Source organism: Macaca nemestrina, chromosome 1, assembly GCF_043159975.1.
Source record: "Macaca nemestrina isolate mMacNem1 chromosome 1, mMacNem.hap1, whole genome shotgun sequence".
NCBI classification, from domain to species: Eukaryota; Metazoa; Chordata; class Mammalia; order Primates; family Cercopithecidae; genus Macaca; species Macaca nemestrina.
This window is the reverse complement of record NC_092125.1, coordinates 32,013,490-32,029,731: the sequence shown is the minus strand read 5'-3', so window position 1 is coordinate 32,029,731 and position 16,242 is coordinate 32,013,490. Positions and strand designations below refer to the sequence as shown.

Sequence of the window (16,242 nt, the reverse complement as noted above, 5' to 3'; positions counted from 1 at the left end):
TTATCCAGTCTATCACTGATGGGCATTTCGGTTTGTTCCAAGTCTTTGCTATTGTGAATAGTGCTGCAATAAACATACGTGTGCATTTGTCTTTATGTCATAATGATTTATAATCCTTTGGGTATATACCCAGTAATGGGATTGCTGGGTCAAATGGCATTTCTGGTTCCAGATCCCTCAGGAATTGCTACACTGTCTTCCACAATGGCTGAACTAATTTATACTGCCACCAACCATCTCAGCCCAAAAACTCCTTAAGCTGATAAGCAACTTCAGCAAAGTCTCAGGATACAAAATCAATGTGCAAAAACCACAGGCATTCCTAGACACCAACAATAGACAAGCAGACAGCCAAATTAGGCCATTCACAATTGCTACAAAGAGAATAAAATAACTAGAAATACAACTTATAAGAGACATAAAGAACTTCTTCAAGGAGAACTACAAACCACTGCTCAAGGAAATAAGGGAGGACACAAACAAATGGAAAAATAGTCCATACTTATGGATAGGAAGAATCAATATTGTGAAAATGGCCATATGCCCAAAGTAATTTATAGATTCAATACTATTCCCATCAAGATACCATTGACTTTCTTTGCAGAATTAGAAAAAACTACTTTAAATTTCATATGGAACCAAAAAAGAATCCATATAGCCAAGACAACCCTAAGCAAAAAGAACAAAGCTGAAGGCATCATGCTACCTGACTTCAAACTATACTACAAGGCTATAGTAATCAAAACAGCGTGGTATTGGTACCAAAACAGATATACACATCAATGGAACAGAACAGAGACCTCAGAAAAATAACACCATACATCCACAACCATCTGATCTTCGACAAACCTGACAAAAACAAGCAACGGGGAAAGAATTCCCTACTTAATAAATGGCGTTGGGGAAACTGGCTAGCCATATGCAGAAAACTGAAACTGGACCCCTTCCTTACACCTTATACAAAAATTAAATGTAAAACCCAAAATCATAAAAACCCTAGGAGAAAACCTAGGCAATGCCATTCAGGACACAGGCATGGGCAAAGGCTTCATGACTAAAACATCAAAAGCAACTGTAACAAAACCCAAAACTGACAAATGGAATCTAATTAAAGAGCTTCTGCACAGCAAAAGAAACTATCATCAGAGTGAGCAGGCAACCTACAGAATGGGAGATAATTTTTGCAATCTACCCATCTGACTATGGTCTAATATCCAGAATCTACAAAGAACTTAAACAAATTTACAAGAAAAAAACAAACAACCCCATCAAAAGTAGGCAAAGGATATGAACAGACATTTCTCAAAAGAAGACATTTATGCAGCCAACAAACATAAGAAAAAAAGCTCATCATCACTGGTCATTACAGAAATGCAAATCACAACCACAATGAGATACCATTTCATGCCAGTTAGAATGGTGATTATTAAAAAGTCAGGAACCAACAGATGCTGGCAAGGCTGTGGAGAAATAGGAATGCTTTTACACTGTTGGTTTTGTTTTGTTCTGAGAGAAGGTCTCACTCTGTCGACCAGGCTGGAGTGCAGTGGTGTTATCTCAGCTCACTGCAACCTCCACCTCCTGGGTTCAAGCAATTCTCCTTCTTCAGTCTTCCGAGTAGCTTGAATTACAGGTGCCCATCGCCGTGACCAGCTAATTTTTTTGTATTTTTAGTAAAGGTTTTCACCATGTTAGTCAGACTGGTCCCAAACTTCTGACTCAAATGATCTGCCTGCCTCAGCATCTCAAAGTGTTGGGATTACAAAATGCCCAGCCCTTAGAAGACTTTTCTGATGACATTGATGGCGGTATTAACAAATACCAACTTTTTTTTTCTTTCCCCTGAAAAAGGGTCTCCCTCTGTTGCCCATGCTGGAGTACAGTGGTGCCATGTCAGCTCACTGCAACCTCCGTCTCCTAGGCTCAAATGATACTCCCATCTTAGCCTCCCAAGTAGTTGGGACTACAGGCATGTGCAACCACGCCTGGCTAAGTTTTTTGTATTTTTGGTAGAGAAAGCATTTCACCATGTTGCCCAGGCTCATCTCAAACTCCTGAGCTCCAGCAATTCGCCTCGGCCTCCCAAAGTGCTAGGATTACAGGTGTGAGCCACCATGCCCAACTTGACTTCTTTATATGGTATAAGATGTGCCAATATTGTAAAGATCTGCATTAATCAGTGAACCAATGCCTTACAAATGACCGGTTACAAAATTATGCATAGATAAAAGATCCATTCAAACTGCAAGACAGATCAGTGTATTTTAAATGTAACAGGTTACAAAAGGTTCATTAACGTGATATAATATTTCACATGGCAACTAACCATTAATATAAAACTACCAACTGTAGAATTGTGGTATGATATAAAAGAAAAATATTGACATTATCTTAAAAGACTATTAAAATACTCCTCCCTTTACAAGCTACATATGAGGTCAGCTTTTCTTTGGATACTTCAACCCAAACAGCATACTGCAATAGGGTGAATGCTGTAACAAATATGAGAATTTGTATGTCTTCTGTGAAGCCAGACATTACAGAGGTTTGCAAAATCTAAAACAATGCTGTCTTCTTGCTAAACTGTTAGTAATACAGGACTATTATAAGAATTAAGCAATCCTGGCTGGGCATAGTGGCTCATGTCTCTAATCCCAGCACTCTGCGAGGCCAAGGCAGGCAGATCATTTGAGGTCAGGAGTTCAAGACCAGCCTGGCCAACATAGTGAAACTCCATTTCTACAAAAATACAAAATGTAGCCAGGCACAATGGCGGGTGCCTGTAATGCCAGCTACTCGCGAGGCTGAGGTGGGAGAATCGCTTGATCCTGGGAGGCAGAGGTTGCAGTGAGCTGAGATCGCACCACTGCACTCCAGCCTGGGCAACTGAGCAACACTCTGTCTCAAAAAGAAAAAAAAGAAAAAGAAAAAAAAATTAGCAGAGCGTGGTGGCATGTGCCTGTAGTCCCTATTCAGGAGGTTGAGGTAGGAGAATTGCTTGAGCCCGGCAGGCGGAGGTTACAGTGAGCCAAGATCATGAGACTCTGTCCCCAAAAAAAAAAAAAAAAAAAGCCAAAAAGCCTGTAGTCTAATGCAGAAACAGGCAAGTTGCAATACAATGTGATTAGCATGACAACAAAGAGGAAAATAGGAATGCTTTAAAAGCACAAATAAGAGGTTTCTAACAGAGACCACAGTCTCAAGAAAGGCTTTTTAAGATGATATCTATGCTTAGACCCCAACTTCATGACATCTGGAGCAAAAAGATGACATGGTTCACGCTCTCTAAAAATTCTTGGTACCCAAGTGGTTAAGAACCATAACTCCGGTATCTTATATAAGGAATTTCTTAGCTACAGTTATATAATATTGTACTGAACAATGTCTAGTATTCCATAATCTGCAGGTCTACATCATATACATATAAGAAAATTAAATCTATGGTTATTCAAAGCCTTTTAGAAATCAATCATACTGAAAAAAACAATTTGATAACTGTACTAAGTTTACTCCCTGGTTTTCATCCTAGTTCATATTTTAAAAATCTTAGTAATATAAATACTTTAATACCATCATAGATTTACTGTGATAGCTAGTTTTAGTTGTCAACTTGACTAAACGAGAGGATACCCAGATAGCTAGTAAAAGCATCATTTCCGCATATGCCTATGAGGGTGTTTCCTAAAGAGACTGCCATTTGAATCAACAGACTGAGTAAGAAAGATCCACCCTTACCCAGCGTAGGCAGGCACCATCCAATCTGCTGGGGGATAAGATAAAACAAAAAGGCAGAAGAAGGGCAAATTCACTCTCTTGCTCCCTGTTCTGGAGCTCAGACATTTGTCTCTCTTGCCCTCCGACCTCAGAACTCCAAGTTCTCCAGCCTTTGGACTCCAGGACTTGCATCAGCAGCCCCCTCGTTTTTCAGCCTTCAGTCTCAAATTGAGAGTTATTTTGCAAAAACCTCAATCACTTTTGCACCAACCTAATACAATGTTGGTTCTGCTGGTTCTTAGGCCTTTGGACTTGAATTGAGCTACTGGTTTCCCTGGTTCCCTAGTTTGCAGACAGCCTAACACAGGATTTCTCAGCCTCCATAATTGTGTAAGCCAATTCCAACACATCTGTATCTACACCTAGCTATCCTATTGGTTCTGTTTCCCTGAAGAATCCTGACTAATATATATACTATACAGAACATATATTTCATATTTTCTTGATAACAGAGAGCACAGCAAACTTTCATTATTATTCTATAGTATTATAAATACATTTGATACCCTTAAAGCGAATTTAGTTGTCCAAGGATGTTTTCCTTGTATTATCTATGACTTATCCGGTTGTGTGTGTGTGTGTGTGTGTGTGTGTATTTTTTTTTCCAATTTCTTCACTGCTACCATGTTGTCAGAAATCTGTCTCGTTATCAATATGTTCATGGCAGCACCTTGCTGCTTGTAAATTATTCCTCCTTAATCTACTACAACCTTAGAAACCCTAAGTATCACATATAAAGTAAAAATGAACTCTCAGTGACAGCCTAAAGAGCTTTATTTATAAAGAATTTCTTATTAAATTGACAACTATTGGGGTCTTTTGTAATATTTCAGAGAGATGAGGTACTGACACTGGGTCTAGATAGGTAAAGACTTACTATGTCAAAGTTTCATACTATATCTAAAATATCCCTCTTGCTTTCTATCAACTCAGATATTCCAGACAGCCTTACTTGACACCCAGATCAGCTTAGATATCCTTCGGAAGACACATCTTGTGGTGCCCCCTCTTTGCTACTCTCTACTCTATTTATCTGTTTCCCCAATAAGACTGTCAGCTCTTCAACAATCTCTCATCTCTGCTTCTCCAGCAAAAAACCCACATTCTACTTGACAAATAAATGCTTGTTGAAAAAAACAATGACGGAGAATGAAACCAACTGTATAAAAAGCCATAAACTTATAACACTACATAAAATTAAAATGACCTTTCATATACATAATGATATTAAGGTTCTTCTCAAAATGCACACTCAGGAAATCCAAATTTAAGAGGAAGTCATAAGAAATGCATTAAGAACCAAGTATGTAATAATGTAATAGGAAGCCATTTCACCCACCCCATCCTCAGAAAAATCTTTTTAATGGCCGGGCGCAGTGGCTCACGCCTGTAATCTCAGCACTTTGGGACACTGAGGCGGGCAGAGCATCTGAGGTCGGTAGTTTGAGACCAGTCTGACCAACATGGAGAAACCCCAATCCACTAAAAATACAAAATTAGCCGGGTGTGGTGACGCACGCCTGTAATCCCAGTCTACTAGGGAGACTGAGGCAGGAGAATCACTAGAATCCAGGAGGCAGAGGCTGTGGTGAACTGAGACCATGCCATTGCACTCCAGCCTGGGCAACAAGAAAAAAAAAAAAAAAAAAGATCTTTTTAACTTGGGGGGGAAAAAGCAAAACACCATAGCTGCATCTTACTCAGACAATTATATATTTGTATTCAATCTAAGTGCAACTGACATTTAAAGAATGATGTTTGCTAAAATAGTTTCAAGAAGTAAACATTAATATCTATAATAAAACCTTTAAACCCCTAGAAGAAAACACAGGGGGAAAGCTCCCTGATATTGTTTGAAGTTGGCAATGATATTGGTGGATACTACACCAAAAGCTCAAACAACGAAAGCAAAAATAAATAAGTAGGACTACATCAAACTAAAAAGCTTCTCCAAAACAAACAACAAAATGAAAAGGCAGTCTATGGACTGGGAGAAAATATTTGCAAACTATATATCTGGTAAAAGGTTAATATCCAAAATACATAAGGAACTCTCACAACTCAACAGCAAAAAAAAAAAAAAAACCCAATTAAAAAATGGGCAAAGAACCTGAAGAGACACTTTTCCAAAGAAGACATACAAAGGGCCAACAGGTATATGAAAAAGCACTGAAAACGTCACTAATTATCAGGGAAAAGCAAATCAAAACCACAATGAGCTATCACCTCACACCTGTTTGGATGGCTATTATCAAAAAGACAAGAGACGAAAAGTGTTGGCCAAAGTGTTGGGAAAAGGAAACTCTTGTACACTGTTGTTGAAAATGTAAATTGCGGCCAGGCGCGGTAGCTCAAGCCTGTAATCCCAGCACTTTGGGAGGCCGAGACGGGTGGATCACAAGGTCAGGAGATCGAGACCATCCTGGCTAACACAGTGAAACCCCGTCTCTACTAAAAAATACAAAAAACTAGCCGGGCGAGCTGGCGGGCGCCTGTGGTCCCAGCTACTCGGGAGGCTGAGCCAGGAGAATGGCGTGAACCCGGGAGGCGGAGCTTGCAGTGAGCTGAGATCGGGCCACTGCACTCCAGCCTGGGCGACAGAGTGAGACTCCGTCTCAAAAAAAAAAAAAAAAGAAAATGTAAATTGCTACACAAATATTATGGAATATGGTACAGAAGTTCCTCAAAACATTAAAAATAGAACTGCCTATGATCCAGAAATCCCTCTGCTGGGTATACACCCAAAGAAACTGAAATCAGCATCTCACAGAGATACATGCCTGCACATATTCATTGCAGCATTATTCACAATAGCCTAGATTATGAAAACAATCTAAGTGTCTCTCCTAAGGTGAACAGATAAAGAATTTGTGGCATATATATATACATACACACACACACACACACACACACGGGAATATTATTCAGCCTTAAAAAAAAAGAGATACTGTCATTTGAAACAACAGATGAACCTGGAGGACATTATGTTAAATGAAATAAGCCAGACACAAAAAGAAAAATACAACATGATCTCACTTATATATGAAATCCTTTTTTTATTTTTTTATTCTTTTATTTATTTATTTATTTATTTATTTTTTTTTTTTTTGAGACAGAGTCTCGCTCTGTCGCCCAGGCTGGAGTGCAGTGGCGCCATCTCGGCTCACTGCAAGCTCCGCCTCCCGGGTTTACATCATTCTCGTGCCTCTGCCTCCCGAGTAGCTGGGACTACAGTCGCCCGCCACCTCGCCCAGCTAGTTTTTTGTATTTTTTAGTAGAGACGGGGTTTCACCGGGTTAGCCAGGATGGTCTCGATCTCCTGACCTCGTGATCCGCCGGCCTCGGCCTCCCAAAGTGTTATTTATTTTTGAGACGGAGTCTCGCTCTGTCACCCAGGCTGAAGTACAGCGGCCAGATCTCAGCTCACTGCAAGCTCCGCCTCCTGGGTTTACATCATTCTCCTGCCTCAGCCTCCGGAGTAGCTGGGGCTACAGTCGCCCGCCACCTCGCCCGGCTAGTTTTTTGTATTTTTTAGTAGAGACGGGGTTTCACCGGGTTAGCCAGGATGGTCTCAATCTCCTGACCTCGTGATCCGCCGGCCTCGGCCTCCCAAAGTGTTATTTATTTATTTTTGAGATGGAGTTTCTTTTTTTTTTTTTTTTTTTTTTTTGAGACGGAGTCTCGCTCTGTCGCCCAGGCTGGAGTGCAGTGGCCTGATCTCAGCTCACTGCAAGCTCCGCCTCCCAGGTTCACGCCATTCTCCTGCCTCAGCCTCCCGGGTAGCTGGGACTACAGGCGCCCGCCACCTCGCCGGGCTAGTTTTTTGTAGTTTTAGTAGAGACGGGGTTTCACTGTGTTCACCAGGATGGTCTCGATCTCCTGACCTCGTGATCCACCCGTCTCGGCCTCCCAAAGTGCTGGGATTACAGGCTTGAGCCACCGCGCCCGGCCTTGAGATGGAGTTTCACTCTGTCGCCTAGGCTGGAGTGCAGTGGCATGATCTCAGCTCACTGCAACCTCTGCCTCCTGGGTTCAAGCGATTCTCCTGCCTCAGCCTCCTAAGTAGCTGGGATTACAGGCACATGCCACCATGCCTGGCTAATTTTTGTACTTTTAGTAGAGACGGGTTTTCATCATGTTGGTCAGGCTGGTCTCGAACTCCTGACCTCGTGATCTGCCTGCCTCGGCCACCCAAAGTGCTGGGATTACAGGCGTGGGCCACCACACCCGGAGAAATCCTTTTTTTTTTTTTTTTTTTAAAGCGGAATACATAGAAACAAGAGTAAATGGGAATAAGTAGGTCAAAGGGTACAAACTCACAGTTATGTAGGATGAATAAGTCTGGAGAGCTAATGCACAGCATGTCTATAATTATTAATATTGTATAGTATATATAAAATGTGCTAAGACAGATTTTAGATGCTCATACCAGACAATTTTAAAAATTGTGGAAGGAGACGGATAGGTTAATTTGTTTAACTGTAGTAATCATCTCATGATTTTGTATCTGTATATCAAAACATACAAATCATTTCATGATTTTGTATCTATATATGTTTTGTATATGTATAGCAAAACATCATGTGGTATACCTTAAATATATACAATTTTAGAAAAGGACAAAGAATGGTGATTATTGATGATCTAAGCTAAAATAAAATTAAAAAGCTCTTTTGGGCACATCTAGCTAATTTGAGGATATTCTAACAGAAAAAAAGTAACCCATAACAAAGACTCATAGATTATTGATGTTGGAGGGATCTTATAGGTCACCTGTTACTTACATATACTCCTCACTGCAGAAAGAATTCAGGCTGCTAGAGATCATATGATCCACTTTTTATTCAATACATCCCTACATTTCTGCCTTCCTCTACCTTTCACTCACAGATCCCTTGAATGCACACAAAATATGTCTTTATAGATAACTTTTCAAATATTCATCTGTTAAACTTATTTTATAGCATTACTGATTACAAACTAATATATGTATACAAGATTTCAAAGATTTCTTTGGTGTCTCAAATATTATCCAATAAAATTAATATACCAGAGACATCCGTGTGTTCTTTTGTACATCTTATCTTTTTTGATTCTCATAACCACCCTATGAAATGTGCAAAGCAAGTATCATCCCATTTAAAGATTGTCAATACAGAGTAGTAGTAGAGAGGCACTGTGAGACAGATTTAGAAGCAAGAAATAACTGCCTCTCACAAGCTACGTGATTTTTTCTTTTTTTTGAAATGGCGTCTCGCTCTGTCACCAGGCTGGAGTGCAGTGCCGCAACCTCAGCCTCCCTGGTTCAAGTGATTCTCCTGCCTCAGCCTCCTGAGTAGCTGGGATTACAGGCACATGCCACCATGCCTAGTTAATTTTTGTATTTTTAGTAGAGCTGGGGTTTCACCATGTTGGCCAGGATGGTCTCTATCTCCTGACCTCGTGATCTGCCCGCCTCGGCCTCCCAAAGTGCTGGGATTACAGGTGTGAGCCACCGTGCCCAGCCAAGCTATGTGATCTTAAGTAAGTTACTGAAGTTCTCTAATCCTGTTTCCTTCACCTGCAAACTGGAAATGATATTATAATCATTCCTACCTCATATGGTTACTGTGAAGGTTAGCTAGATAATGTACATTTTCTTATGTAATAAATACCCCATGTAAACACTCAATGTTAGCTCACGGTTAGTGTGCAAAGAGGAGAAAAAAGTTGTGTCTAAATCACTTATTCTCTCTGAATCTCACAGCAGCAGATCAAGAATTAAGGTCCTATGTTCTACCTACACTGTCTCCCACAAAACCAAAAATGTTTATAGTTACTTGCATCTTAACTACTTTTTTCCACCCTTGGACAACTGATAAAAATGTCTAAAAGCTACTATGATCCTCCTCTAAGTGAAATTCTCAAAAGGTGAAAAATTGCGCAGGGTTTAGTGGCTCACATCTGTAATCCCAATGCTTTGGAAGGGGCTGAGGCAGGAGGATTGCTTGAACCCAGGAGTCTGAGACCAGCCTGGGCAACACAGGGAGACTCCCATTTAAAAAATTAGCAGAGTGTGGTGGTGCAGTTCTATAGTCCCATCAACTACTCCAGAGATGAAGGTTGGAGAATCACTTTGAACCCAGGAGTTCCAGGCTGCAATGAGCTATGACCGTGCTACTGCACTTCAGCTGGGGCAACAGAGAGATACCTGTCTCCAAAACACGATAAAAAAAGAAAAATTGTTAAAGCTCTGTCTTTAGAAAAGTAAATACTCAGTAGAACATAATGAAGTTAGCATGCAACACAATGAAATTTATATTCAAAATGGGAAGTAGTAGATTAACTGATAAAGTGGTTTCTCTTTCCTACTATTACTAGATTATCTTTTAAAAAAAAACTTTATCTGGGCCAGGCACGGTCACTCACGCCTGTAATCCCAGCACTTTGGGAGGCCAAGGCTGGCGGATCATGAGTTCAAGAGTTCGAGACCAGCCTGGCCAACACAGTGAAAGTACTTCTAAAAATACAATTAGCCAGGCATGATGGCACATGCCTGTGGTCCCAGCTACTCAGGAGGCTGAGGCAGGAGAATTGCTTGAACCCGGGAGGCATAGGTCAGAGGTTGCAGTGAGCTGAGATCACGCCACTGTACTGCAGCCTGGGAGACAGAGCAAGACTCTGTGTTTAAAAAAAAAAAAAAAAAAAAAACCTTTATCTTATATTTTCAAATGGTAGGGATAGCTAATTTATTGTTTGTGATACCAAGTGCAACAGAAGAAACCTGTTTCATCTAGCAAAGCTATTGATAACGTTGAAAAGAACTATAAAATGCATGTCAGAATGGTTTTTACCTTAACAGGCCTACATTATCATATGTAAAATAACTCAGAAACAGAAAGTCAAATGCCGCATGTTTTCACTTGTATGTGAGAGCTAAACAATGGGTACACATGGACATACAGAATGGTGGATATTCAGGTAATAGGTGCACTAAAAGTCTAGACTTCACCACATCTATACATGTAAGAATCTACACATGTAAGAAATCTGCACTTGTACCCCATAAATATTTTTTTAACTTTTAATTTTTTAAACTTAAGAGGCCTAGCCTCAGTGAAAATTTAAGCTGTGTAATTCATGCTAAAGAATTTTGTATGTTCATTAGTACTGGCAAAAAGGTCATCCTAGGATTTGAATAACAGTAATATTTAATTTCATTTTCCCATTAACTTTGCCAGGAATCTAACACTAGTGTTAGGGTAACTTCTAGAATACGGAAGGAAAAAAAGAATGGAGAGAAGAGGACATTAACTGAATTACCATTCAATACCAACTTCATAATGCAACTTGGTAATAGATCTTTGCACAGGCAATGGCAAATCAAAACATTAGTACAAATATGACCACTGACTGCAGGGCAAATATGAGAGATTTAAAATGAAAGAATACAGTTCATGAGATTAAAAAGAAATGGAAAAAGCAGTAATAAATGAATGAGGTCTGGGGATAAACAGCTGCTGAATAACAAAATTACTCTAAAACAACAGCAGAAACCCTACTGTCTGCCAATATATATATATAACCTCCCTTCAATGGTTGATTTTTCAGTGAAGTAGTATACTCTATATTCTTTTTTTTTTTTTTGAGACCGAGTCTTACTCTGCAGCTCAGGCTGGAGTGCAATGGCACGATCTCGGCTCACTGCAACTTTCGTCTTCCAGGTTCAAGAGATTCTTGTGCCTCAGCCTCCCAAGTAGCTTGGACTATGGGTACGCACCACACTAATTTTTTATTTTTATCAGAGACGGGGTTTCACCATCTTGACCAGACTAGGCTTAAACTCCTAGCCTCAAGCAATCTGCCTGCCTTGGCCTCCTAAAGTGCTGGGATTACAGGTGTGGGCCACCACGCCCGGCCATCAGTGTATGCAAGACAAATTGACTACAGAAAAATAAACTATTCAAAGAACACCTAATAACCATTTTAACAACTATGCCTTTATACAATGCTCTCAGCAAAAGGCCTCACAATGACAATTAAAACATCTTGAAGCACAGAAAACACTCCATGTAGTTTATTTAAAAACTAGTGATATGTGTCTCTTAAACCTTTGTAACTCAAAACCACAAGTTTGTATTTTTTCTAAAAATAATATTTATTTGCATCGCTTGTAGTAGAAGTCTGATTCAAAGTTCCATAATTTTGCTTACTGCTAATAATGAGGATGGTAAATGGGTGTATGTGCTGGGTAAAGGAGAAGTTGAGAAATTCCTCACTGGTATATGAATGAATTCCATACTTGCCTCTTAAAATGCTCCTTTCTTGAAATCAGGCATACAAAAACTCCCTTTGGGTTTGCATTACTTTCATATTTGTGAATACTTCACATGGTAGTCTTCAAAGAGCCAGAACACTTGTTTTCAGTCATTTGCCGTGGGTGGGTGTATTTTCACCACAAATTCCAACAACTAATGATATGTAAATATATATGTATGTATGTCTACACATACATATACACACACTATGTGTATGTGTGTATATCTTTACAAATGTTTACATAGTTTAAGGACACCATCATTGTACTTTTTACCACACACACACACAAAAAAAATGGTGGTAGAAAATCTGGAAAGATTCTAATAACCTCAATTTGTGAAAACTAACATGCCTCAAAAAAGAGGGGGAAAAAACTTTTAAAAAACACTGTGCTGACATGATTAACTTTATCATTTAACTGGTGTGAGGCATCTGGGCCATGCCGTATTTGAACTCTTATCGTGGTGTTTGGGGCGTGCTATGTTGTGGAACAGTTCATATGAAACTGCTGAAACCTTCTAAAATGATAGGACAACAACATTTACATATTAGGAGCTTATTTAACCGAAGAAAATAGTATGGCAATGACACAATTCATATTTATTTTAGAACCAAGGCTCATCTCAAAAACTCTTTATCAACTATGCAGAAGTAGCCCAGCTTTTTACCAACCAGTTATTTACTATAGCAACTTCTTTACCAACATTTCCAAAATTTTCCACACACTTCTGTGACAAGCTACTAAACAGTCTCTGTATGTGCTGTTACCTGGGCAACACTCTAAGAAGGCTTTTACCTTTACAGAACTGGTGGGTCAAAGAGAACCAAGGCTTCTTCAAATCGACTATACACCATGTAATTAGAAGCAGTAAGTGTGAAATCATCAGCAGACAGAAAATCTTGAGAACTGCCACCAGTACTTCAATTTGATTAACAGACACAACTTACTGGCATTTACCTTCATTTCTAGCCACCCAATTCACCTGTGAAATAAGGCAAGTTCCATCCAAGACTTCAAAACATCTTCAGTCACACCGGCTGTTAAAGACATAAATACTGAAATCTAAGAAAATTCTTGGAGTAAAGAAGCCATCAATCCCTTACAAATGAATTTTGCGTAAAATACCCTGCTTTGCTGCCCTAAATTCTAAAAGCTACTCAGCTCAGCTGCGGATCTGTATAAACTACCCTTCTGCCTGAACTAAACCTGCCTCCAAAAATTAAGATCCAGTCATTTAGAAATCACATTTTAGAAGGCCCTTGTAAAGACTTTCAAAACTGCTTCCTGTTCTGCTCCAGCCAATGTGATGCTATTTGGTGAACTTAAAAAAAAAAAACAAAAAAAAAACACTGTATCTCCTTACAAATAAAATATTTTTTACTTTCCAACACTTTTAGAATTGGTAAACTCAAGGTTGCTTCTCTAAAACTAATAATTTTTCCCTTCAGCTTCTACTCTAAGGATACTTAGGTGCTCTCTGGATCATATTTTAATCACAATAAATAAATCTTGAAATGTTAAGAAGTACTAGATTGCTCCAGAGTCAAAAATGAAAGATAAACCAAAAAGCAGAAAGGAAAACTGGCATTCTAGGCTCTTAACCATCTGGTGCTAACTGACTCCTTCTTGCCTAGCTCTTTCACTATTCATTTTTCCCTGTCCATGCTTGTATGCCTTTGATCACCCTGGCCCTTGGCCCAGGGTGATACGAGTTGTCCTATTTCCACACGTCCAAATCCTACCCATTCTTCAAAACATAGTTCAGGGGCCAGGCATGGTGCCTCAAAACTGTAATCCCAGCACTTTGGGAGGCCAAGGCAGGAGGACAGCTTCAGTCCAGGAGTTCAAGAACAGCCTGGGCAACATCATGAGACCCCATCTCTACAAATAATCAAAAATTAGCCAAGCATGTTGGTGTGTGCCTATAGTCCCAGCCACTTGGGGGCTGAGGCAGAAGAACTGCGAGAGGCCAGGAAATCAAGGCTGCAGTGAGCTGTGATGGCACCACAGCACTCAGTTTGAGTCACAGAGTGAGATGCTATCGCAAAAAAAAAAAAAAAAAAAAAACATAGTTCAAATGTCACCTCTTCTCTTATCCTTAAAACTAGAAGCAGGCCAGGCATGGTGGCTCACGCCTGTAATCCCAGCACTTTGGGAGGCTGAGGCGGGTGGATCACCTGAGGTCAGAAATTCAAAACCAGCCGGGCCAACATGGCAAAACCCCATCTGTACTAAAAATACAAAAATTAGCCGGGCGTGGCAGCGAGTGCCTATAATCCCAGCTACTCAGGGAGGCTGAGGCAGGAGAATTGCTTGAAACTGGGAGGCGGAGGTTGCAGTGAGCCGAAATTGTACCACTGCACTCCAGCCTGGGTCAAAAAACAACAACAACTAAAAGTAATCTCTCCCTCCTCTCCAAACTCTTATAGTTCCTTATCTTTTTACCACCCATTACTTTAACTAAAAGTAATCTCTCCCTCTTCCAACTCTTACAGTTCCTTATCTTTATCTTTTTACCACCCATTACTTTCTGCCTTTCATTATCATTGCTGTTTCCATATTTAATCCCCCACCTAAGCATAAAGTCCTCAGGGTCAAGGTCCATCTTTATTCAAACTGATTAACACAATCCCTTATACATACTAAGTGAGGTTAGGAAAGAAGCCCACCAGAAACAACTCCAGATTGAGTCCAGGGCCCTGGCTTTGCTAATAACTCACTCACTATCTAACCTTGGACTTGAGGCTTTTAGTATGTTCCTTCACTTACAAAGTTAAGAGGGTAGGCTAAACTAGTTGTATTTGTTGTTAACTGTAGGCCATAATCCATTATCTGGGTGTAAAATTAATTTGGAAGTCAAAACCCAGCATTTTAAAAATGAAATGAAATAACAGAATGTATCTATGTGTGTTATAAACAATGGGGTGCTATAAATGTTTAACAACTACCTAAGAAGAGGGAAGCCCTGAGAATACCATTTGCTGAATTTCCTGGTGTCAATATTCCCACCATGACCAATTTTGAGCTACCAACATGATGTCACTGGACATAGAGCTAGATAGGAAGAGATATGCACAACTGGTCTTGCAAGCCATTATAGCCAACTCAACAGGGCCCTGAAAAGATAAATATTATTTCACCAAACTGTCAACTTTGTGTGTGTGTGCACTTGCTGAATCAAGAAGTAAAATGTATTTTTTATTGTAGGTCACAGTCAAAAGAGTTTAATAAATGTTCAGATAAACAACCTCCTGATGTCTTTAGGTATACTACCTAATTTGATAAATCTTACTCTTGGTTACAGATGTCTCTTCACCACAATTCATATTTTTCTTCAAAAATGGGATTAACAAATATCTCCTGATATCACCAGAAGGCAAATTACACAGAGCAGGAATTTGGTTTATGGAATATCAGCCAAGTGCCAAGGTTCCTAGCATTTGTTCAGCCCTACATACCTAAAGGATATAACACACTCCTACTATCAATGGCTCACTTAGCAATGGGTTGGAGGGCAGGTAGGGGGTAAGAATAGGAAATCCATAGTATAAAAAAAAAAATCCAGATAATTCTAGTATTTGTGCTCCTGTTCCCATCCCACTGCATAGCCAGGTACAGAGAAAATTAGAGCAGTAAAAAGGAAATGTTCCATGCCTGATGTTTCCCAATCAAAATCCCTTGCATCCCTCAATGAGACCTCCGTTACTAAGAATCCCCTACGAGAACTAAGCTTTTACCATGGACTAGGGATGCATAGTTCTTGCTGAATTTAGAATAGGCAAGAGGGAAAATAACACAGCAAACAGTAGTTAGGCTTCATATTCTGGGAAAATCAGGCTTTTATTTTTTTAAAAAAAGTCTTATTTTCTTCTTATTTAAGCTTACTAAACTGGGTGAGAATTTTCTTAAATATATTTTTGGCTGTACAATGTCTATCACAACACAGCCTGTAACCTGATTTTTCATGAGTATTTATAAAGAATTGTGTTGTTGGGTTTTGTTTTTTTGAAGCCCAACAGCAATGGCAAAATGTTTTCTATTTTAAAAGCTATTTAGAAAATAAGAATGCTCAGAATTTCAAGTATACTAATAATCTTAGCCCAAATCTAACTCTAAATCAACTGAATATATGCCTAGAACTTTCCCAGGAAAATCCCCAAAAGTACACC

At 39.6% G+C, this 16,242-nt stretch overlaps 1 protein-coding gene across 15 annotated transcripts in view; it reads right to left on the bottom strand.

The window, feature by feature from the left end:
- LOC105484451 (RAB GTPase activating protein 1 like) overlaps positions 1 to 16,242 on the bottom strand; it is a 796,528-nt gene that overhangs the window by 776,293 nt on the left and 3,993 nt on the right. For 3 of the 15 annotated variants that reach the window (XM_011746060.3, XM_011746063.3, XM_071069708.1), the window contains exon 1: positions 13,031 to 13,052. The exons of 6 other annotated variants lie outside the window; for them this stretch is intronic. In XM_011746060.3, the coding sequence (XP_011744362.2) occupies positions 13,031 to 13,036 (6 nt within the window). In that variant the 5' untranslated portion in view covers positions 13,037 to 13,052. Of the gene's footprint in view, positions 1 to 13,030; positions 13,111 to 16,242 lie in introns of those variants that run through there. 6 more of the 15 variants (XM_071069699.1, XM_071069706.1, XM_071069690.1 and 3 more) reach the window with 3 other exon arrangements.